Source organism: Capricornis sumatraensis, chromosome 6 (genome assembly GCF_032405125.1).
Source record: "Capricornis sumatraensis isolate serow.1 chromosome 6, serow.2, whole genome shotgun sequence".
NCBI classification, from domain to species: domain Eukaryota; kingdom Metazoa; phylum Chordata; class Mammalia; order Artiodactyla; family Bovidae; genus Capricornis; species Capricornis sumatraensis.
In genome coordinates, this window is record NC_091074.1 from 72,076,090 (window position 1) to 72,102,104 (window position 26,015).

Consider the following 26,015-nt stretch of genomic DNA (forward strand, 5'->3'; position numbering starts at 1 on the left):
CATATTCTAGATTTGCTAATTGAATTCGTACAGTATCTCTGAACTTGCTCCTTGTATAATCTGAAAACTGGTAGTTACAATTAGAAACTGAATCTGATTATTTTATTGGTTTTCTGACTGAAAATATATACTTTCTACATATTGTATTCTTTCTATTGCACCTCATCAGGGGGCATATATAATGTGATTATCTACTTTTTGTGACCTAGGGGTGATGATGGATGTAAGCAGCTGTTACCAATAGATACTACCAAATTGGTAGTATTTAAAAATAAAACAAATAAAACTAGTACTTATAGTCTGACCAAGTCCTTAGTTTTCATTTTCTTCTTTCTTAGACACCATTTTTCTTCTTCCCCAATGCTTTAAAACAGTCTTTATTATTAATATATTCTGTGACTATGGAGGTTTTTAAAAAGTTTTTTTATTGAGGGATAATTGCTTTACAGAATTTTGTTTTCTGTCAAACCTCAAGATGAATCAGTCACAGGTATACATATATCCCCTCCCTTTTATCCCACCCTTCTAGATTGATACAGAGCCGTTTGCGTTTCCTGAGCCATACAGCAAATTTCCACTGGCTATCTATTTTACATATGGTAATATAAGTTTCCATGTTACTCTTTCCATACATCTCACCCTCTCCTTCCCTCTCCCCACGTCCATAAGTCTATTCTGTTTCTCAACTGTTGCCCTATAAATAAATTCTTCAGTACCATTTTCTAGATTCTGTATATATGCATTAGAATATGATCTTTTCTCTGACTTACTTCACTCTGTATGATAGGTTTTAGGTTTATCCACCTCATCAGAACTGACTCAAATGCATTCCTTTTTATGGCTGAGTAATATTCCATCGTGTATATGTGCCACAACTTCTTTATCCATTCATCTGCTGATGGACGTCTAGGTTGCTTCCATGTTCTAGCTATTGTAAATAGTGCTGCACTGAACAATGGGATTCATGTGTCTTTCAGTTTTGGTTTCCTCAGCGTATATGCCTAGGAGTGGGATTGCTGGGTCGTATGGTGGTTTTATTCTTAGTTTTTTAAGGAATCCCCATACCGTCTTCCATAGTGCCTGTATCAATTTACATTCCCACCAACAGTGCAAGAGCGTTCCCTTTTCTCCACACCCTCTCCAGCATTTATTGTTTGTAGACTTTTTGATGATGGCCATTCTGACTGGTGTGAGGTGATACCTCATTGTAGTTTTGATTTGCATTTCTCTAATAATGAGTGATGTTGAGCATCTTTTCACGTTTGTTAGCCATCTGTATGTCTTCTTTGGAGAAATGTCTGTTTAGGTCTTTTTCCCACTTTCTGATTGATTAGGTGAGTTTATTTCTTAATAGGTGCTTTTGTTTTCTGAAACCCTTCTTAACTCATATGAAGGCTCTAATTCTACAAACAGTAATTTCTCCCTCAAAGAAGTCACCCACATTTTTGGTTTCAAATTCAGTGGTGGCAGTGACTTTGAAAACTGCAGTTTGAGGCTCTTGGCGGGCCCAGCATGTTTTAGGCTTGTTCTAAGTTGTTAACATGCTGACTGACAAAACACGCTCCTGCTACTGTGCCCTGAGCTCTTCTTTCGCTCAAGCAGCAGCCAAGCTAGTGCTGTCACCTAGTGGTCACTGTGGGAACTGGTGACCCTGCCGCCTCGTCCTACTCTTTCTTCTCTGTCAGGGTCAATGGACTCTGCCTAGAATCTAGATCTGCCCCTCCCCCACCACCTTCACCTCCAGCCCGCTATTCCCTTTTCCTTTGTTTTCCTCCTAATTTAGTTAATTCCAACTCAGACAACCCTTTATGTGGGCATAGCCTCTAGTATATCCTTCCACCTCTCTTGTCAATTACCTTAGAAAATCTCCCAGTCTTCCATCTTCCTGTGTTCCGAATTTATTTCTTATTGTGAACCTTCCAGAATTCAGCTATGGTTAATCATGCAGATGTACTTAGTGATATACCTGTATCAAGGAAAAGGAAAGGCACAAGTCTGAACAGAATCAGTTTATAAAGTTTATGAATGAATTTATAAAGAACTAGTATCGTGAATATCTAAATCCTTTCAAAAATACTCAGCAACCTCCTCCAGAATCTTCTGAAAACATTTCATTCTTTAATTTCTTCTAATCAGGGGTGCTTTCTTTCAAGTAACAACTTTCAAAATAAAATGTTTTGTCACTTTGAGTTTCTTTCATTTTACAACAGGGAAGGAAACAGCACATTTTAGTTCTTGTGTGCCATGCTAAATCCTTTTTAAAAACCTGTTATCTTATTTTTAAAATCTTCTTTGTGGTCTTGAAAAGTTAAGGTATTCTTGTAGTGTAAAAGAGGAAACAAAGGCTCACTGGTTTCTTAACTAGTCTAAGGTCACGTAGTTAGTAACAGCCAGGCCCTGGATTCCAACCTGGGTCAGAATGACTCCAAGTAAAGCATCTTTTACTGAAATGCCCTGCCTCCTAGTATTGTTGTAATACTGCTTTGCTATCATGATTTTGTGAAATATATGGTTCTCCAGCTACTTCTAGGTTAAATGGACTCTTGTGGACCAGCCTAGCCTAGAAGCCCAGCCAGAACCTTTACCATGGTTCCTGAGGGAAAATACATTTTCATTTCACATATTGGTTTACAGTTAATAGAACTTTTGAAAAAAGGCACATTCTTAGCTAGTGAGGTTTAAAACTACCTTGTGTCAAATTAAATTCAGTCCCAGCCTTTTCCCCTCCTGACATTTTTAGTTCCTATCTCAGCTTCCCCATGTGTCAGTGATACTACTGTTTATATATTTTTCTAAGCTGTAAACCTTGGAATTGTAATAATCTTACTTGGCTTCCTGTTGAACTATATACACAGTTTGTCATTAAAGCTTGCATTTCTCATTTAAGGTCTCGCTTGGTTTGTCCCATAATATTCCATTCCCACTGTGGCTGTGCTAGGTTCCAGGTATTTCTCTTCTTCCTCCTCCCTTGTTTCTCTCCCAGCTTCCAGGAACAATCACTGAGCACCTCACCTGGACCAGGCTTTGTTCTGTGTATTAAACAGTCCCATCCCTGCTACTGTTCGTGTGGACGCGAGATCACCGTCTTTACACTGTGATTCTTTGTCTCTTGAATGGACTAGTTGTCTTTGCCTCAATTTCAAGGATAGGGGACTTAATTAAAGGATATAAACATAAACGTATAAGAAAACTGAAAATATATGAACAAGAAAAACAAGAAAATATGAAAGAAATCTGTACAAATGTACGGTACCAACGTGTTGCAGTTGTGTGATTCAGGACTGAGTAAAAAGTGATAATGTTTGAACAGATAAATCATAAATGTTCTATAGCCTATCTGAAATATTGTTTTTCTACTTGGCAGACAATGGCACATGGACTCAGCTCTGGTTGGTGTCAGATTATCATGAGCACGGATCCCTTTTTGATTATTTGAACAGATACACAGTTACTGTGGAAGGAATGATAAAACTTGCTCTGTCCACAGCAAGTGGACTCGCCCATCTTCACATGGAGATAGTCGGTACCCAAGGTAACTCAAAGCAGTCCTGTTATTTAAGCTTTAAATTCCTATGGGTCTAATGTCTATTCAGAAAATTTTTGCAAGAAGTCAGCCAAAGTGGAAATGTTTAAAATGAGTTTTTATATGAGAACATTTTAACTTTCTGTTGAAAATCTAACATAGAGTTAGGAATCTAGGAATTTGATTAGAGATTCTCTAGTTGTTATAACAATACTGATATTTTGGTAAGTTCTTAAAAGTAGTGTTTAGTCTTGTGATTTTGAGGATCTTGATTTCGGCATTTATGTATAGTACCAAATGAAATGTGAAGATGCTCTGTAAACATCCAACATGCTACATAAATGTTACCTGACCATCTGATAATTGTGTTTGATCCTAGGATAAGGAGATTGCACGAGTTAGTATTGTGCTATATAAGATATCAGATGCCAGTGTAGTCTCTGCTCTAATGATTATCCACTTGCTAACCCCATTACCAGCTTTACTATATACGTCACACATGCTGTTTTAGTAGTTCAGTCAGCCCCATCTTTGCAAAATCAATTGTTGATTATAATAGCTTTATTGAGTTATAATTCATACTATGTCACATACAATAAACTGGAAAATTCTGAAAAAGATGGGAATACCAGACCACCTTACCTATCTCCCTAGAAACCTGTATGCAGATCAAGAAGCAACAGTTAGAACTGGACATGAAACAAAATAGACTTCAAAAACAACAGGTTCAAAATTGGGAAAGGAGTACAGCAAGGCTGTATATTGTCACCCTGCTTATTTATATGCAGAATACATCATGTGAGATACCAGGCTGGGTGAATCACAGCTGGAATCAAGACTGCTAGAAGAAATATCAACAACCTCAGAATGATGGTAATGACAGAAAGTGAAGAGTAACTAAAGAGCCTCTTGATGAAGGTGAAAGACGAGGGTGAAAAAGCTGGCTTAAAAGTCAACATTCAAAAACAGAAGATTGTGGCATCCAGTTACATCACTTTATGACAAATAGAAAGGGAAAAAGTGAAAGCAGTGACAGATTTTCTTTTCTTGGGCTCCAAAATCACTGTGGACGGTGACTGCAGCCATGAAATTAAGACACTTGCTCCTTGGAAGGAAAGCTATGACAGGCCTAGATAGCGTATTAAAAAGCAGAGACGTCACTCTGCCGAGAGAGGTCTGTGTAGTCAAAGCTGTGTTTTCCAGTAGTCATGTATGAATATGAGAGCTGGACCATAAAGAAGGCTGAGTGCCAAAGAATTGATGGTTTCAATATGTAGCACTGGAGAAGATTCTTGAGAATTCCTAGGACTGCAAGGTGATCAAACCAGTCAGTCCTAAAAGAAAACCCAGAATATTCATTGGAAGGACTGATGCTGAAGCTCCAATACTTTGGCCACCTGGTACAAAGAGCCAACTCACTGCGAAAGACCCTGGTGCTGGGAAAAATAGAAGGCAAAAGGGAAAGGGGGTGGCAGGGGATGAGATGGTTAGACAGCACCACCAACTCAATGGACATGAGTTTGAGCAAACTCCAGGAGACAGTGAAGGATAGGGGAGCCTGGCCTGCTCCAGTCCATAGGGTCGTAAAGAGTCAGATATGACTTGGTGACTGAACAACAACAAATTGAGTTGTAATTCACATACTATAATTTACCCATTTGGTGTACAAATCAGTGGTTTTTAGTATAATCAGTTTTGTATAGCTATCACCACATTTTAAGAACATTTAAGAACATTTTCATCACCTCAAAAGAACCCTGTAGTTCTCAGCAGTCACTTTCCATTTCGCTCTAAACTCTCTAGCCCTAGGCAACCTCTGATTTATTTTCCATATATTGTTCAGTCACTAAGTTGTATCTGACTCTTTATGACCATCTATAGATTTGCTTATTCTGGACATAGCATATGGAATCATACAATATATATCTTTTATGACTAGCTGCTTTCTCTTAGTATAGGTTCAAGGTTAAATAATGCAGCATTATCAGAAACTCATTCCCTTTTATGTCCAAGCAATATTTCATTATATGGATTTAGCACATTTTGGGTATCCATTCATCAGTGATGGACATTTGTTTCCACTTTGGGTTATTATGAATAATGCTGCTATGAACATTGATGTACAAGTTTTAGTGTGGATACATTTCCATTATCTTGGGTATATGCCTAGAGGTGAAGTTACTGGATCAGACAGTAACTAATGATTTGTGAAACTTGCCAGACTTTTTTTTTTTTCCTAAGAGCCTGTACTATTTTATTGTACATTCCCACCAGCAGCCTCTGAGGGTTCCAAGTTTTACACACTATAATTATTTTATAATAGCACTTTTTCTACTAGTTAGTATTAAAGGCTGCAGTCCATAGGGTCGCTAAGAGTCTTCCCTTTCACTTTGCACTTTCATGCACTGGAGAACGAAATGGCAACCCACTCCAGTGTTCTTGCCTGGAGAATCCCAGGGACGGCAGAGCCTGGTGGGCTGCCGTCTTATCGGGTTGCACAGAGTCGGACACGACTGAAGCAACTTAGCAGCAGCAGGAGTATTAAAGGTACTATACATTTAATGAATATATTCCAGTTGATAGGCAAAAGAGGTGATCTAGATTTTTGGCTCTTGGATTGGAATATGAGTACCTAGGAGTCCTATAAAAAAAGATTCATAGGGTATCAACAAACTAGTATCTTTAACCTCCTGGTTTTTGAGTGTTAGACTTATATTTTTTTAACATCATCTATTTTCTTTGAAATGTAATTTCATCAACTTTTTGTGCACTGATTCATGTAAGTTGGTTTAGTAAGGGCCCAGATATTGCAGTGATGGGGATAAAATGCTTTTGACACTGGGATGGGAGGACCTAGGTGAGATTTGTGATTGGTATTACCCTTTAAGCAACCATGTTTAACTTTCTTTTTCTTTAGGAAAACCAGCCATAGCTCATAGGGATTTGAAATCAAAGAATATCTTGGTAAAGAAGAATGGAACTTGCTGTATTGCAGACTTAGGACTGGCAGTAAGGCATGATTCGGCCACAGATACAATTGACATTGCTCCAAACCACAGAGTGGGAACAAAAAGGTATACTTATCACAGAGTGAACACAGTTATTTTTATGTTCTGAAGTTGACTTCTTTTCCTTCTCATTTCTAGATACGTAACTTTTATGAAGCTCAACCTTGTTCTTTATTAGATTGCTCACAGGTAGAAGATCTCATGGTCTTGCCTGCTCTGAAATCATGGTTGCTGCTAAGTCGCTTCAGTCGTGTCCGACTCTGTGCGACCCCATAGACGGCAGCCCACGAGGCTCCCCCGTCCCTGGGATTCCCCAGGCAAAAACACTGGAATGGGTTGCCATTTCCTTCTCCAGTGCATGAAAGTGAAAAGGGAAAGTGAAGTTGCTCAGTCGTGTCCAACTCTTCATGACCCCATGGACTGCAGCCTACCAGGCTCCTCTGCCCATGGGATTTTCCAGGCAAGAGTACTGGAGTGGGTTTTAGCTAACTTACAAAGGTTACTGCTGATGAAAGGTAGCCTTTCCAGAAAACACTACCATTAGTTATGTTATCATAAGAGTAGTTAATATTAACGGGGTACCTACTGTGTACCAGTCATTTTAATGTGTCTCATGTATATTACATCATTTAATGTTCTCTTCAAATGTGCTGTAGTTAGCCCAACTGTTTTTATATTTTTATTTCCTGAAAACATAGCTTTCTCTCTTCAAACTTTCACATGTGCTATATCCTAGAGCAGCAGTCCCCACCCTTTTTGGCACCCGGGACTCATTGTTTTGAAGATAATTTTTCCAAGGACTAGGGGTGGGGAAGATGGTTTCAGGGTGATTCAAGTACATTACATTCACTGTGCACTTTATTTTTAATCTAACGCTGCCACTGATCTGACAGGAGGTGCAACAGTTTGTGGGCCTGACCTCTGTCCTAGAGCATAATTCCCCCTCCTGTTTCCTTAACTTGTTACTCAGTCTTCCTTTCTCAGAGAAGTCTTTTTCTGGACTGTTAGGTGTCCTTATCACACACCCTCATTGCATGCTAAATCTGGACCACTTAGCACATTATAACTGTTCACTTATCTGTATATTCCATTGGATTGTAAGCTGCTTGAGAGAAGCCTTGTATTCCCAGCATCTATCACAGTGCCTAGAACATAGTAGGTCCTCAATAAGTATTTGTTGAATCTATGAGTACTCCCCTGGTAGCTCAGTCAGTAAACAATCTGCCTACTATGTAGGAGGCCCAGGTTCTGTTCTTGGGTCAGGAAGATCCTCTGGAGAAGGGAATGGCAACCCACTCCAGAATTCTTGCCTGGAAAATCCCACGGACAGAGGAGCCTGGTGGGCTACAAGTCCATGGGGTCACAAAGAGTCGGACACAACTGTGTGACTAACACACACACGAGTACTCAAAGAACCTAAGTAGGTAAGTATCACTACCCTCAATTCACAGATGAGGAAACCACCCTGTGAAGGTTCATGTGGCCAGCCAGCCTCATGGATGGTAAGCTGAAGAGCTGAGACTTGAACCTGGGCCTTTCTGACCCAAAAGGCTTTGCTTTGTGTATAACAGCATTTTGCCACCACATACCTTCAAACTGCTACACTGGACTTGAATAGAGCTGAGCTTTATTCAGTCTCAGCTGTGTTTATGGTTTCAGTGGGGACTCTCAAATCTCTTGACTCAGGGTTCCAGGCAGTGGCTGCTGCAGGTCTTTGTGAGTCCTAATCTGTAACCTTAGTAGGATTTTTGAAACCTCAGAACTGTGCAATATGGTATCATTAAGGACTGGCATTCATTTTTATCTATTATTTTGTTCCCTGGAGTATGTTCTTGCCTTTCCTTTTATCCTGTTTTAGTGAGAAGACTTCTAGACTGAAATACATAGTCCCTGCATAGTACACAGCAAAGTAGGTGGTGTATAGTAGGACGCCTAGAATGTGGGTCATTAGAAACAAAGATCATAAGGCAAATAGCATAAAATTGCAATTTCAGCTTTTCATGGGGTTTGGAGTAAACCAGTGGAGATACTTTTCTTGAGTCTAATATGATCTCAGTTATGCGTGGAGGCTCAGGCTTCAGAAATCAGACCTGGGGGAGACAGGGGTGGGATGTATAGAAACAGTCAGAAGGGGTTAGAGTCTGATGTGACTGCATCTGAGGGTGTACACAGAGAAAGCCTGGGCTGCCTTAGAGGCCAGGCGCCATCATGTGGGCCGTGTGTGAGGGGCGTTTTCCCCTGCATTAGCTTTCAGGTGGCAGGACACCACCTCCAGGAACAATCATGAGCTGCTACCACTGCCAAGAACATGAGGACCAGGTATCTGCATACCCTTTATCAAAGGGGTAATGACCAGAACGTGCCGAGAGGAGAGGCGACAGGCATCCATACTAAAACAGCCCTCGCACCAAAAATGCTAAACCCACACAAGGTACACAGGGGGGCTCCCACCTATAAATAGTCCTCAGAGACCATCGTAGATAATTGTTTCTCCTAAATTCACAAGATGATGCTGTGAAAGTGCTGCACTCAATATGCCAGCAAATTTGGAAAACTCAGCAGTGGCCACAGGACTGGAAAAGGCCAGTTTTCATTCCAATCCCAAAGAAAGGCAATGCCAAAGAATGTTCAAACTACTGCACAATTGCACTCATCTCACATGCTAGCAAAATAATGCTCAAAATTCTCCACACTAGGCCCCAACAGTATGTGAACCATGAACTTCCAGATGTTGAAGCTGGATTTAGAAAAGGCAGAGGAACCAGAGATCAAATTGCCAACATCTGTTGGATCATTGAAAAAGCAAGAGAGTTCCAAAAAAACATCTACTTCTGCTTTATTGACTACGCCAAAGCCTTTGGCTCTGTGGATCATAACAAACTGTGGAAAATCTTCAAGAGATGGTAATACCAGACCACCTGACCTGCCTCTTGAGAAATCTGTATGCAAGTCAAGAAACAACAGTTAGAACTGGACATGGAACAACAGACTGGTTCCAAATCAGGAAAGGAGTACGACAAGGCTGTATATTGTCACCCTGCTTTTATGCAGAGTACATCATGCGAAATGCCAGGCTGGATGAAGCACAAGCTGGAATCAAGATTGCTGGGAGAAAGATCAATAACCTCAGATATGCAGATGACACCACCCTTATGGCAGAAAGTGAAGAAGAACTATAGGAGCCTCTTGATGAAAGTGCAAGAGGACAGTGAAAGAGCTGGCTAAAACTCAACATTCAGAAAACGAAGATCATGGCATCTGGCCCCATCACTTCATGGCAAATAGATGGGGAAACAGTGAGAGACTTTTTCTTGGGCTCCAAAATCACTGCAGATGGTGACTGCAGCCATGAAATTAGAAGATGTTTGCTCCCTGGAAGGAAAGCTATGACCAACCTAGACAGCATATTAAAAAGCAGAGACATCACGTTGTCAACAAAGGTCCATCTAGTCAAGGCTATGGTTTTTCCAGTAATCACATATGGATGTGAGTGTTGGACTATAAAGAAAGCCGAGTGCTGAAGAATTGATGCTTTTGAACTGTGGTGTTGGAGAAGACTCTTGAGAGTCTCTTGGACTGCAAGGAGGTCCAACCTGTCCATCCTAAAGGAAATCAGTCCTGAATATTCATTGGAAGGACTGATGTTGATGCTGAAACTCTAATACTTGGGCCACCTGATGGGAAGAACTGACTCACTAGAAAAGACCTTGATGCTGGGAAAGGTTGAAGGTGGGAGGAGAGGGGGCAACAGAAGATGAGATGGTTGGATGGCATCACCGACTCAATGGACATGAGTTTGATTAAGCTCAAGGAGTTGGTGATGGACAGGGAAGCCTGGCATGCTGCAGTCCATGGGGTTGCAAAGAGTCAGACACGATGAGCAACTTAACTGAAACTCACAGAAGAGAAATATAAGTAAAATGAAGAAGAGGAGGAACCACTCCCAGTTGAAAGACCAAGAGAATTCCTTTGAAAGAGCAATGAAACAGACCTATTCAGTCTAGTAGGTACTGATTTCAAAAAGACGACTGAAAATACTGAAGGAATTAAAAAAGGCTATCAACAGAAACACAGAGTACTATAAAAAAGGAATTAGAAACTATAAACAGGAACCAAGAAAAATTAGAAAACTCACTTGCCAGGACAAAAACTGAAGTAAAGGCAATGAATAGCAGAATAAATAAGAAGAATGAATATCTGACCTGGAAGATTGAATATGAAAACTGCCCGATTAGGGCAGCAGACAGAAAGCCAAATGAAAAAAAGGGACCTGTGGGGTAAGATAAAGTATGCCAATCTATGTGTAATAGGAATTCCAGAAGGAGAAGAAAGAGAAAAAGAGGTTGAAAATGAATCTGAAGAAATTATGAAAGTTTCCCACACCTAAAGAACGAAACACATATTCAGTACAGGAAGCACTGAGGGTCCCAAACAAGGTAAACTCAAACAGGCCTACACCAAGACACATTATACGTAGCAGAAATTAAAGAGAAAAATTCTAAAGGAAGCAAGACAAAAGGTTAATTATAATGGATTCTGCCATCAGTTGTTTCTACTACAGAAATGTTGCAGGCTTGAAGGAAGTGGCAAGATATATTCAAAGTCCTAAAAGGGAAAAATCTGCAACCTAGGATCCTCTACCCAGCAAGGTGATTGTTTAGAAAGAGATGAATTTCTCAGAAAAGGAAAAAACTCAAAGTATACAGTAATACTAAACCTGTCCTAAAGGAAATACTGAAAAGTCTTCTCTAAATAGAAAAGGAGTAATATTCTATAGGGGAAAAAAAGGGGGAGGAAAAAAATCACAATTGGAAAGCAAATTACTGAAATAAGCCTGAGATTAAAAAAATTTTTCCTTTTGTGAAAGGGATAACCACAATGAACAGCAAAAGAATGAACATGAAGATATAAAAGTGGACATCTAAATCATAAAATATGGGGGAGGAAAGTAAGATGTAGAGTTTTTTTTTCTTTCATTTCCTAGATATGTTTGAGCCTGTATGCCTACCTATCTAAGGCAAGTAGATATAGGATGGGATGATTTGAAAAATAGAAAAACCACCAATGAAAAACATAACAATAGATTCACAGAAACCAAGAAGAAAATAAGTATGACACAAAAGAAAATCATCAAAGGAAAACAAAGAAATAGAAAGGGACAAAGAAGAAATATAAAGTCAATGGGAAAACAAAGTTAAAATGGAAATATGTATATATCAATAGTTACTTTAAATGTCAGTGGACTAAATACTCAGTCAAAAGACAGAGGGGCAAACATTTGCACAGCAAAGGAAACCATAAACAAAACCAAAAAGACAGCCATCGAATGACAGGAAATATTTGCAAATGAAGTGACCAACAAGGGATTAGTCTCCCAAATTTACAAACAGCTCATGTGGCTCAATATTTAAAGAAAACAACCCAATCAAAAAATGGGCAGAAGATCTAAGACATTTCCTCAAAGACATACAGATGGCCAAAAAAGCACATGGAAAGGCGCTCAACATCACTAACAGAAAAGCCCAGACCAGAACTACAAAGATGTATCGCCTCAGACCTGTCAGGTGGCCATCATCATCAAAAAATCTACAGACAAACGCCAGAGAGGGTGTGGAGAAAAGGAACTCTCCTACACTGTTAGCGGAAGTGAAAACTGTACAGCCACTATGAAGAACAGGGTGGAGGTTCTTTAAAAAACTAAAAATGAAACCATCATATGATCTAGCAATCCGACTCTTAGGCATATATCTGGGAAAACAGGCACCCCAGTGTTCACTGCAACACTGTTTACAATAGACAATCCAGTCCAGATGAATGGATAAGGAAGATATGGTGTATGTATACACACACACACACACACAATGTTACTCACCCATTAAAAAAGAAAATGCCATTTGTGGCAAGACTGGTGGACCTAGAGATTATCATACTAAGTAAAAGTAAAACAGAGAAAGACAAATAACATGTCACTTACATGTGCAATCTAAAAAAATGACACAAATGAACGTATTTATTTATGAAACAGGTTCACAGCCTTACGGTTACTAAAGGGGAAAGGTGGAAAGGAGGGATAAAGTATGGGTTTGCGATTAACATACACACAATGGGCTTCCCTGGTGGCTCAGCTGGTAAAGAAGCTGCCTACAATGCAGGAGACCCTGGTTCAGTTCCTGGATCAGGAAGATCCCCCGGAGAAAGACAGGCTACCTACTCCAGCATTCTTGGGCTTCCCTGGTGGCTCAGACGGGAATCTGAGCTGCAGTGCAGGAGACCTGGGTTTGATCCCTGGGGTGGGAAGATCCCCTGGTGGAGAGCATGGCAACCCACTCCAGTATTCTTCTCTGGAGGAGAATCCCCATGGACAGAGGAGCCTGGTGGGCTACAGTCCATGGCGTCACAGAGTCAGACACAGCACATACATACAATACTATATATAAAATAGATACTCAACAAGAACCTACCATATAGTATGGGAACTAACTCAACTCAGTACTTTGTGATAACCTATGTGAGAAAACAATAGATACATGTGTGTGTGTAAATGAATCACTTTGCTGTACACCTGAAACTAACACATAAATCAGCTATCCCCAAATAGAAAATAAAAAATGAGAATAAAGATAAACTCTCAAAGAGAGTAGATCTCTCAATATTCTGTGGTAAACCTTAATGGAAAAGAATGTATAACTGAATTACTTTGCTGTACAATAGAAACTAACATTGTGTATCAATAATACTTCAATAAAATAAAGACAGGGTGGCAGATGTATTGTTTTAATCCAGAGCCTACAACATGCTGCCTATAAGACCCACTTTAGGGCAGAGGACACACATAGATCAAAAGTGATGGGACGGAAAAATATTTCATGTAAACTGAAATGAGAAGAAAGTGTGGAATCACTCATGTGAGACAACACAGACTTTCAAACAAATACCATAAAAAAAGATAAGGACACTATATTGAAAAAAGGATCAATTTAGGAAGAGGATCTTATACTCATGAGCATATATACACCTAATGTAGGAGTATCTAAATACATAAAACAAATACCAACAAACAAAGGGAGAAATCGATGGCGAAGTAAGAGTAGGAGATTTGAACACACACGTCAATGGATAAATCTTCTAGACAGAAAACCAGTAAAGCAAGAGATCCTAAACAACACAGTATTACGGTAAATTGATATTTTCTGGGCATTAAAAAAACACATTCTTTTCAACTGCACCTGGAACATTCTCTAGGATTGATTACCGTCTCAGGCATAAAACAAGCCTCAACAAATTTAAGAGTGTAGAAGTTATCTCACACATTTTTCCTGACCATAATAGCATTAAACTAGAAATCAACCACAGAAAAAGAAATGAGGGGAGAAAATAAGTTACACAGAGACTCAACAACAGACTACCAATACTAAAAAAACCAATGGGTCAATGATGAAATCAAAGAGGAAATTTTTTTTTTAAATATTTATTTTTGACTTTGTTGTTATGCACGGGCTACTCAATGTGGTGACTTCTCTCCTTACGGTGCATGGGCTTGGTTGTTCCCAGGCACATGGGCTCTTCCCAGACCAGGGATCCAACCAGTGTCGCTTGCATTGCAAGGTAGATTCTCAACCACTGGACCACCATGGAAGCCCCAAAGAGGAAATTTAAAAATACCTTGAGACAAATGATAGTGAAAACAACCATAAAAAACCTATGGAATGGGACTTCCGTGGTGATTCAGTGGCTGACTCCAAGCACCCAATGCAGGAAGCCCAGGTTCAATCTGTGGGCTAGACCCTGTGTGCAGCAGCTGAGAGCTGGCACAGGTATTTTCAAAAAAGGAACCTATGGGATGCAGCAAAAGCAGTTCCTAGAGGGAAGTGCACAGCGATACAGACCTTGCTCAGAAAACATGAAACACATCAAATAAACAACCTAGCCTACCACTTCTTTATCCTTATGGCTTCCCTGGTGGCTCAGACGGTAAAGCATCTGCCTGCAATGCAGGAGACCCGGGTTCGATCCCTGGGTCGGGAAGATCCCCTGGAGAAGGAAATGGCAACCCACTCCAGCACTCTTGCCTGGAGAATCCCATGGATGGAGGAGCCTGGTAGGCTATACTCCATGGGGTCACAAAGAGTCGAACACGACTGAACGACTTCACTTCACCACTTAATTATAGAATAAACAAAACCTAAAGTCAGCAGAAGGAAGGAAAAAATAAAGATCAGAGAGGAAATAAATAAAATAGAGATTTTTTTGGGGGGAAAAAAAATTACAACTGAGACCTGGTTCTTTGAAAGGGTAAAAAAAATGGCAAATCTTTGGCCAGGCTCACCAAGAAGAAATGAGAGAACCCAAATAAACGAAAAAGACATAACAACTGACTTAAACATAAGACATGACATCAAAAACTCCTTGAAGAGAGCATAGGCAAAACGTTCTGACATAAATCATACCAGTGTTTTATTAAGTCAGTCTCCCAAGGCAGTAGAAGTAAAGAAACAAATGGGACCTAATCAAACTTACAAGCTTTCAGCACAGCAAAGGAAACCATTCAAAAAAGGAAAAGACAACCTATAGAATCGGAAAAAATAATTGCAAATGATGCAACTGATAAGGGCTTAATTTCCAAAATACGTAAACAGCTCATAGAACAACAACAAAAAGACAGCTTAATCAAAAAAGGACAAGAGACCTAAAATGGCATTTCTCCAAAGAAGAAATACAAATGGCCAATATGCACATGAAAAGATGCTCAATATCACTAATTATTAGAGAAATGCAAATAAAAACTGCAGTGAGGTACTGCAGTGAGTGGCTGGTTAGAATGGCCATCATTAAAAACTGTACAAATAACAAATGCAAGAGAGGATATGGAGAAAAGGGAACTCTTACACTGTTGGTGTGAATGTAAGTTGGTACAACCACTATAGAAAACAATGGAAAAAGAGAAGAATAGAATTACCGTATGGTCCAGCAGTCCCACTTCTGGCTATATATCCAGAAAAAACTCTAATCCAAAAAGATACATGTACCCCCTATGTTCACAGCAGCATTATTTCACAATAACCAAGACATGGAAACAACCTAAATGTCCATCGACAGATGAGCTGATACAATGTGTTGCATATATCCAATGGAATACATCTCAGCCATAAAAAGATGAAACTGCCATTTGCTGCAACATGGATGCAACTAGAGATTATCATAAGTGAGGTCAGTCAGAAAGAGACAGATAGCATGGTATTACTTAATGTGTGAAATCTAAAATATGACACAAATGATCCTATCTGCAAAACAGATTGAGGGATAACAGACTTGTGGTTGGTAGAGGGGAGGGTGTTGGGAGAGGGATGGGGTGGGAAGCTGGAGTTAGCAGATGTAACCTATTACATATAGAATGGATAAACAACAACATCCTACTGTACAGAACAGAACTATATTCAGTATCTATATAAATAATAATGGAAAATAATATTTTAAAACTAATGTATATATACATATAACTGACTTTGCTGAACAGCAGAAATTAACGATATTATAAGTCAACTGTACTTCAATTACATGAAATTTTTAGACGCTTACTCCTTGGAAGAAAAGTTATGACCAACCTAGATAGCATATTCAAAAGCAGAGATATTACTTTGCCGACTAAGGTCCTTCTAGTCAAGGCTATGGTTTTTCATGGTCATGTATGGATGTGAGAGTTGGACTGTGAAGAAGGTTGAGCGCTGAAGAATTGATGCTTTTGAACTGTGCTGTTGGAGAAGACTCTTGAGAGTTCCTTGGACTGCATGGAGATCCAACCAGTCCATTCTGAAGGGAGATCAGCCCTGGGATTTCTTTGGAGGGAATGATGCTGAAGCTGAAACTCCAGTACTTTGTCCACCTCATGCGAAGAGTTGACTCATTGGAAAAGACTCATGCTGGGAGGGATTGAGGGCAGGAGGAGAAGGGGACAACAGAGGATGAGATGGCTGGATGGCATCACTGACTCGATGGATATGAGTCTGAGTGAACTCTGGGAGTTGGTGACGGACAGAGAGGCCTGGCGTGCTGCGATTCATGGGGTCGCAAAGAGTTGGACGTGACTGAACGACTGAACTGACTGACAACTTGAATAAATTTTTTTTTAATTTAAAAAGCAGCAAAACCATAGTGAAAGGAGGAAAGGTCAAAGTTAATATTGCTTCCCACCCCCCTGACCTCCCCGCCCAGGAGTAAAAGATGAAACAGTTTAAAAAGTAATGTTACTGTTGCATAAAATGAAGTGCTGACTTCTTTTTTAGGTACATGGCCCCTGAAGTTCTAGATGATTCCATAAATATGAAACACTTTGAATCCTTCAAACGTGCTGACATCTATGCAATGGGACTAGTATTCTGGGAAGTAGCGCGACGATGTTCCATCGGCGGTAAATTTCTCTCCCTTCCCCCAATATATAGTCACAAGCAAAAGCTGTCTAAGAATTGTCTTTTTTATTGAATGAAATTGTTTACCCAGTGATGAATGAGAGTGCCAGAGATGACACAGCATGCTTTATTCTTGTGCAGGGCTTTATCCTAATACACAGCTTTATTCCAGTGTGGTCTGTTTCTAGTTCCACTTGAATTTTGGGAAGCAATAGAAACCACCCCCTTGTTATCTTGCAGTATAGATATTTAGAATGAATGACTGCTTCTGAGGCCACCCAGGAAGCTATTTATAGCATGTACCGGAGTCAAACTGATTTTTTTTACTCTGAGATTGTAGTGATTTTCTCCATCGTGATAGTGGAAATTACATATGCAAATACACTGTCATTGCATTACTTTTTAAAGTACGTTTGTGCTAGATTGAGAACTTTCAATGTTTACTTGAGAAACAGTCTTATCCTTGAGAACCCAGGCTCACCTGAGACTAGTGCCTCAGGTCTAGGCACTAGTTTTTTTTTGAGGCAGTGAGGGGTGGAGTAGCAAATAGGACAGGTTACTAACAGACACAGGTAGAGGAAGGGACTTGCGCCTCAGGCTTGCCATGTAGGAGCCACACCTTAGTGAGAGTGTACAGCCCCTTACCGCTGAGGCTGTGCACTTGCAGAATAAAGGCTTTCACTTCCCGCACATTAGGGCTCTAGGAGAAAATGTCTATCTGGTCATCACAACTCACAGTTAACCATTATTAAAACAGCCTTTGCTGATTGTATTGCAGAATTTAGTTTCAAAGTGTGGGCTTAGTACTGACTCGAGGTGGGTTGTTGATGCAGACATGCATAAGAGAGCAGGCTGTTCCACTTACCTGTTTTAGTAATGGGACACTGTAACAGGATTTCCAGCTTTTCCTTTTCTGTCTGGTCAAAGATTGTTCTGACATTATCTGAGTTAACCTTTCAAAATAGGTTTTTTAACATTCTTTACCAACGTAGGAATTCATGAAGATTACCAGCTGCCTTATTATGATCTTGTACCTTCCGATCCATCGGTTGAAGAAATGAGAAAAGTTGTTTGTGAACAGAAGTTAAGGCCAAATATTCCAAACAGATGGCAGAGCTGTGAAGTGAGTATTTATTTTGGATATTATACAGTTTTCTAAACTGCTTCTGGTTAGTATGTAGAAATTTGCTACTTTTATTTAAGGAAAACAGAAGAATTCCCATTCTTTTTTCATAGCTAATTAAATCAATGAGTAAAAACAGAGTAATTTGGTTTTTATGTTCAATTTCAAGCACATTGCAAAGGCAATGGAACATTTTCAGTGGCCATCCGTTTATTAGAGCAGTGTTTAGATCTGCCAGTGAAACAAGGCTCCTGCATTTTAAACTAAAGCTTCCTGGCTTTCCCTGGTGGCTCCATGGTAAAGAATCCGCCTGTCACTGCAGTTAACACGGGTTCAATCCCTCATCTGGGAAGACCCCCACAGGCCACAGAGCAGCTAAACCCATGCACCACCACTTACTGAGCTCTAGAGCCTGGGGGCTGAAACTTACTGGAGCCCGCATGCCCTCAGAGCCTGTGGCTCTGCAACAAGAGAAGCCACCACAATGGGAAGTCCAAGTGCCACAACTAGAGAAAAGCCGGCGCAGCAATGAAGGCCCAGCACAGCCAAAAACTAAATATATATATATACATATATATATATATGTGTGTATATTTTAAAGCCACCTTTCAACCAGGGCAGCCCTGAACAGTGGGCTGTGTGCTGGCTGGAATCAGGAGGCCTGTATTTTAGATCCTGGCTACCATATGTTTCAGAATCTGACTTCTGGCAAAGCACTTCAGTTCTTGGGACCTTAATATGCCTTTTTGTAAAATAAGGGATTTGGATGATTGTGAAGATGGTTCAGATGATTTTATATTTTATTCATTTCACTGCTCATATGACTATTCATCAGGAATTTGTGGAAACTGCTTTTCAGCAGTATCTGAGCTTTTCAACCCCAGCTCTTTACAAAAAGTTTTAGAAATACTTTTGTAGTTATACTTTTAAAGAATTTATAAGAAAAATATTATTTATCCTTAATTGCTTTTACTAACGGAAGTAGAAGGTATTAAGAATACATAGAAAAACTGTACAGAAAAGGTTTTAATGACCCAGATAACCAGGATGGTGTGACCACTCACCTGAAGCTAGACATCCTGATGTGTGAAGTCACGTGGACCTTAGGAAGCATTAGTACAAACAAAGCTAGTGGAGGTGATGGAAATCCTAAAAGATGATGGATGTTGTTAAAGTGCTGCACTCAGTGTGCCAGCAAATTTAGAAAACTTTTTGAGCAGTGGCCACAGGACTGGAAAAGGTCAGTTTTCATTCCAGTCCCAAAGAAGGGCAATGCCAAAGAATGTTCAAACTACCACACAATTGCACTCTTTTCACATACTAGTAAGGTAATGCTCAAAATCCTTCAAGCTAGGCTTCAACAGTATGTGAAACGAGAACTTCCAGATGCACAAGTTGGATATAGAAAAGGCAGAGGAACCAGAGATCAAACTGCCGACATCTGTTGGATCATAGAAAAAGCAAGGGAATTCCAAAAAAAACTTCTGCTTCATTGACTACAGTAAAGCCTTTGACTATGTGAATCACAACAAACTGGAAAATTCTGAAAGAGATAGGAATACCAGACTACCTTACCTGCCTCCTGAGAAACCTCTATGCAGTCAAGAAACAACACTTAGAACCAGACATGGAAACAGCGAACTGGTTTAAAATTAGGAAAGGAGTACGTCAAGGCTGTATACTGTCACCCTGCTTATTTAGCTTATATGTAGAGCACATCATGCGAAACGCTGGGCTGGATGAACCTCAAGCTGGAATCAAGACTGCTGGGAGAAATACCAATAACCTCAGATAGGCAGATGATACCACCCTAATGACAGAAAGTGAAGAGGAACTAAAGAGCCTCTTGTTGAAGGTGAAAGAGGAGAGTGAAGAGGCTGGCTTAAAACTCAACATACAGAAAACTAAGATCATGCATCCAGTATCATCACTTCATGGCAGATAGGTGGGGAAAAAATGGAACAGTGAAAGACTATTTTCTTGGGCTCAAAAATCACTGAATGGTGACTGCAGTCATGAAATTAAAAAAGATGCTTGCTCCTTGGAAGAAAAGCTATAACAAACCTAGACAACATATTTAAAACAGAGGTATCACTTTGCCAACACAGGTCTGTATAGTCAAAACTATGGTTTTTCCAGTAGTCATGTATGGATGCGAGAGTTGGACCATAGAAGCCTGAGTGCCTAAGAATTTATGGTTCCAAACTGTGGTGCTGAAGAGTCCCTTGGACAACAAGGAGATCAAACCAAGTCAACCCTAAAGGAAATCAACCCTGAATTTTCATTGGAAGGGCTGGTGCTGAAGCTCCAATACTTTGGCCACCTGATGTGAAGAGCTGACTCATTGGAAAAGACCCTGGTGCTGGGAAAGATTGAGGGCAGGAGGAGAAGCAGGTGACAGAGGATGCGATGGTTGGATGGCATCACTGACTCAATGGACATGAATTTGAGCAAACTCTGGGAGATAGTGAAGGACAGGGAAGCTTGGCGTGCTGCATTCCATGGAGTCAGAAAGAGTCAGACACAACTGAGTTAACAACAACCATCATTATGATACTATTATAATATTGGTAAAACAAAGCATTTCCCTTTGGAGTTGATGTTTTGTAGTTTAGGAAGAATAATAAGCTGTTCACTTAAGTAGTTTATTTTACATCTTAAGAGTAGGACACGACTGAAGCGACTTAGCAGCAGCAGACTTCATTAGATACCTGTGAGATCAAGAGAGTTCCTTGGCTGCCTCCAATGAAATCAAGTATGCAGGCCCAGACAAAATATATTGTGTGCTCACAGAACCTGCATGTTTAACAAATGAAATTGGCCTAGATTTTGTCTTTGAAAAATTTCATCTTGACACTACAAACTGGAATTATTCATGCACTCATTCAATAAGCAAATTAGAGCAAATTAATATTAAACATGGCTAATTAAGCATGAAGTTAGTAGTTAACGTTAAAAACATACATGCAAGTTGCAATTATTGTCGCAGCATGTTGAATTAATGCCATCACTGTCATTTTAGATTTTCTCTCGATTTGGCTAGTTTTGTATCACTAACTTAATCTTTCACTTTTCTTGGGTTTTACAAATCTCCCCTCAGTAGCTGAAACATTGAGAATTTGAAACTGATAGGATGCCTACGGAAGTGTTTTTCAGAGCCCTCTGACCTTTTCCAGTCTGAAAAGCTGGCTCTAGGCCAGCTTTCATCTTGGGATATCCCTCACCTTTCACCTGTGATCTCTCTTGCCTCTTCTGTGGTGACTGCCTTTCTGAATCCCATGTCTTCACGTTTCTTGGTTTGCTCATTTATCCCCCTCTTCCAGCTCTTTGCTCAGATGTTACCTTGTCAGTGAGACGTTACCTGTCAATCTATTTAAAATAGCACTTTTTCCCCCCTGGCATATTTTATCTCCTTCCCTAAATGATGTTTCTCCTCAGCACTTAGCACGGACAGTCCATGCATTCTGCTTATTTATGATATGCTCTAGCCCTCTATAACGTAAGCTTTATGAGAGCAGAGATGTCGTCTGTTAGTTCGCTGCTGTGTCTGTTACTGTATCCTACCAGATACATGTAGGATGGTATCTGGATTATGGCACTCAGTTTGCTGGATGATTTTATGCATGTCCTGAACCCTTGGTCATTTTTACCTGAAAACAAATGTTCATTTCTAGGAAATTTTCCTCAAGTATTCCCTTCCATTTTCCGTTCTTTTTCTTCAACTTTGGTTATGAATGTAGACATCCTGAACAGGCATTCTGATTTTCTTGTGTTTTCCTTCCTATTACCCATCTCTTTGTTTTCTTTTCTCTACTTTCTGGGAAAGGAATCTGCCGGTATCTTTTGGTCTTATTATTATTATTCAGGTTTATCTTGTGGTTCTATAAAACTTTCCCCAAACCAAACAAAACCCCAAAAAAGTATTGATAAGTCCAGTATCAGTATTTTCTTTTATCTCTTTGAAGATATTAATGATGGATTGTTGATATTGTCTTCTATACACCTTTTGGTTTTTCCAAGGTGTTTTTTTCTGTGTCAGTTTCTGCATTTCATATTACTTTCCTGAAATGTTTGATCAAGCTCATGCTCTGTATAAAAGCAGCACTGAAAGCTGATAGGAAGCTTTGTGCACGTGAATGGAGCTTATCTTCCACTGCAGTCTAAGGGTGAAGTAACTGGATTGCTTCCTTGGGGAACCACTGATGTCTCTCTTTAGGCTTTTCTTCTTGGGCTGAAGACTCTTCTGGTCTCTTACCTGGAGGACTATGTAAAGTCACTGGCCATGTTCTGGGGACAAAGTTTACTGTCTTAGCATTTAGTGTGTTGTCAGTGTGGAATTTTGCCCTTATTTCCCCAAGACGGGAATCTGTTCTGCTCTCTCAGATTGAAACCTCTTGTCTTCTGTTCGGATGGGGTGGGATGGTCGCCCAGCTGTGTGAAGTTGGGGCAGGGCAGGTATCTGGGTTTCCAGCTTCTTTGGCTGATTCTATTTTTACCCTGAACTTCACCCCAAGGATACAGGATATAAGTTAATTCCTCAGTTTTGGGGGCCATTTCATGTGAGTCAGGTTCTCTTTGCTTTGCACAGCTCTGTTTGAGGATTCAGGTTTCTCAGGCTGCCAAGTAAATCCTCCTTTCTCCATCTGCTTTCCAGCTGCTGGCACCAGTATCCTGCTGATGGGAATTTAGGTCATCTTTACTCATTTGCTATTACAAATAATGCTGAAACAGAAATACTCGTATGTCGTTTGAAAAGAAAATTTACAGGTAGATGAGATGGCTGGATGGCATCACCGACTCGATGGACGCGAGTTTGAGTGAACTCCGGGAGATGGTGATGGACAGGGAGGCCTGGCGTGCTGCGATTCATGGGGTCGCAAAGAGTCGGACACGACTGAGCAACTGAACTGAACTGAAAGATTATTATCCAGGTCGTTGAAACGTGGTGCATGCATTAATGATCTTTCTTTCCTTTTCTTGTAGGCCTTGAGAGTAATGGCTAAAATTATGAGAGAATGTTGGTATGCCAATGGAGCAGCTAGGCTTACAGCTTTGCGGATTAAGAAAACATTGTCACAACTCAGTCAGCAGGAAGGCATCAAAATGTAAATTCTGTGGCTTTGCCTGAACTCTACTTCTTCTTCAGATCTGCTCCTGGGTTTTAATTTGGGAGGTCAGTTGTTCTACCTCACTGAGAGGGAACAGAAGGATATTGCTTCCTTTTACGACGATGTAACAAGGTGAACTAAAACATCCCAGGATTTCTTCAGACCCAGGAAACCGCCATGTGGGGTCCTTTCTGTGCACTATGAACGCTTCTTTCCCAGGACAGTTACAAAATGTTGCGTAGTCTACCTTTATTTTTTATTAACACAAAACTTGTTTTTTTAAATGATTGCTGGTCTTAACTTTAGGTAACTGCTGTGCTGAAGATCATCTTTAAGGGTAAAGGAGCTGGATGGCTGAGTTATATGAAACATTTCTTATTTTTAAAGAAAGTGATTTCTCCTGGTTAGTACATTCTCAGAGGATTCTGAACCACTAAAGAGTTTCTTTGATTTAGACTTTGAATGTACTGTTCTATAATTTTCAGGATCTTAAAACTAACACCTATAAACTCTTGAGTCTAAAAATGACCTCATATAGTAGTGAGGAACATAATTTATGCAATTGTATTTTGTATATTATTGTTCTTTCACATATTCAGAACATTACATGCCTTCAAAATGGGATTGTACTATACCAGTAAGTGCCACTTCCGTGTCTTTCTAATGGAAATGAGTAGAATTGCTTAAAGTCTCTCTGTGTGTTAAACCTGTCATGTTTTAATTCAAAAGTTTATTTACCTGGATAACCCAGACTTACTCTGTTTTGTTTTCTGGAAGAGTTTTTCTGGTATGTTCTTTGGTATTCCATTTTGAAAATGCCTTTCTCCTACCAAAATGTGCTTAAACCACTAAAGAAATGAAATGGCATTAATTGGTAAATGGTAATCATGGTCATAATTAAGTATTCTCATCCAGTTTTTGCATTTTAATTGTATTGTCTAAGTACACTTTAAAAAAATCAAGTGGCACTCTTGATGCTTATAGTACTTTAATAACTTAAAATCTGTAGCATACAGACAAATTTTTCTAAAAGGGAAAATTTGTCTAGCTGCTTGTGAAAAGTTGTGTGGCATTCTGTAAGCCATTTTTTTCTTTATCTGATCAAAGTGTTATTTTTTTAAGAAATGAATTATGTTTAAAATTAGAATATGGTTAATGTTAAATAGGCTTTTTTCTAGGAAGGTAAAGGTAGTTGATAATTTGAATAGTAACAGGTTTTGAGAGTCACACCGTTGTGTAGGAGTCACTGTTCTGTGGACTTTGTCTTCGTAGCTAAGGTTAGAGTCAGTGTGGTTTTGAGGTCGCACTACACTTTGAGGAAGGCAGCTTCTAATTCAGTCTTTCCTTCTCTGTGCAGATATTGCAACTGCCTAATTTATATGGCTATGGAGTGAATTTGGTGCACCCTCAATATCTGGGAAAGTGATAGCTAAGGCATATTCCAAGGATAGATTCTCCATTTACAGATGTTTATGGTGAAATTAAGTGTTTAAAGCAAATCTGTCATGGCCTTCTCACATTAAGGTGAAAGTAGCTTATAATAACTGGTTTTACTTCCAGTGCTAAAAGTCTTTGCAAGATTTTTACAGTTTTTCAAAGTCCTCTTTATCACTGTGATCTTAATCTGAGGGAGGAAAGTCTATCATAGCTGTGAGGCAAGAAGTCCTTATAGAGCTATCAATTTCCTGATGAAAGGGTCAGAATAATTACCTTTACAGTATTTTGGTCAGTAAGAGATAGTGGCCATTTATGCTCATTGAGCTGCATTCTGATAATGTCTTATTTCTTATAAATAGAATAAATTTTAAAGACTATTTGGTCTTAAAGCCAAAGTAATTTTAGAATGAATGACATACTTCATAGGAATTTAGTGTCAATTTCACGTGTTTAAAAACAACATGGGGAAAATATTGTTTAGAGGTTAATATTTTGAGTCCAAATTTGAGTTTTTTCTGTAGTTACCATGATTTCATCAAAGCAAATGAGTGAGTTTGAGAGGTTTGTTTTATAATTGTGTTACGTTTCCTGTTTAATAATCTCTAGCTCTATGATCAGGTACTTTTACTTTTCTTTTTTTTTTTTTGGCCATTTACAAGCCTACTAGATCTGCTTTATGAAATCCAGGGGACCAATGCATGTAATCACTAAAACTATTTTTATATAATTTTAAGAACATACCAAAAGTTCTTGTCTGATTTAAAGTTGTGATACATGATTTCTCAGTTTCATATAAGGTAATCAACTTTTGCTGAAGATATTCTTTATTAAGTAAAAAAAAAAAAAAAAAGACAATTTTACTGTTCAGCCTAAATGGATAAAATCTACTTTTGATGAATCAGGGAACTTTTTAAAAGTTGGAATTTAGTTCTAAATTGAGTTTACATGTTACGCTAGCTGATTCCTTTTTTTTTTTCCCCCCCAACTAACAATGGTTTGACAAACCCCAATTGGCTAGTATTGAAATGAAAGTGAAAATATTTATGGATCATGATTGCTGTGGCTGTTCCTGCAGAAAAATTTGACTGGATAATAAAAACACAAGCCTTTGTGTTTATACTATCTTCAGATGCTCACTTTCCAAGGTTCAGCTTGGCTAAAGTATACCTTCAGGCAGATTGTCTGTCAGTACCCCCAGAGGAACGGGGATGAGGGGTGCATACGGCTTACTGGGGTGTAGACATCCCTGGTCTTTTCTTCACACCCTTAGCTCACTCTCTCCCAAACTGCCTTCCTGCTGGTCCTGCCTCTGAGTGGGCTGGCAGCAAGGGGTAGCTCTGGCAGTGGGAGCTGTGCCAGAAGCAATGGCCAGTTGTATCTTCCGTAGGACAGGGTAAGGTCCAAAGAGCTGAG

The 26,015-nt window shown here is 39.5% G+C and overlaps 1 protein-coding gene across 8 annotated transcripts in view; it reads left to right on the forward strand.

Annotated features, from left to right (window-relative positions):
• Positions 1-23,166, forward strand: part of TGFBR1 (transforming growth factor beta receptor 1) — a 33,566-nt gene extending 10,400 nt beyond the window's left edge. For 6 of the 8 annotated variants that reach the window (XM_068974296.1, XM_068974289.1, XM_068974290.1 and 3 more), the window contains 5 exons: positions 3,365-3,532; positions 6,441-6,597; positions 16,812-16,936; positions 17,927-18,057; positions 23,041-23,166. In XM_068974296.1, the coding sequence (XP_068830397.1) occupies positions 3,365-3,532; positions 6,441-6,597; positions 16,812-16,936; positions 17,927-18,057; positions 23,041-23,166 (707 nt within the window). The remainder of the gene's footprint in view (positions 1-3,364; positions 3,533-6,440; positions 6,598-16,811; positions 16,937-17,926; positions 18,058-23,040) is intronic. The other 2 variants (XM_068974291.1, XM_068974292.1) reach the window with 1 other exon arrangement.
• Positions 23,167-26,015: the final 2,849 nt, after the last annotated feature.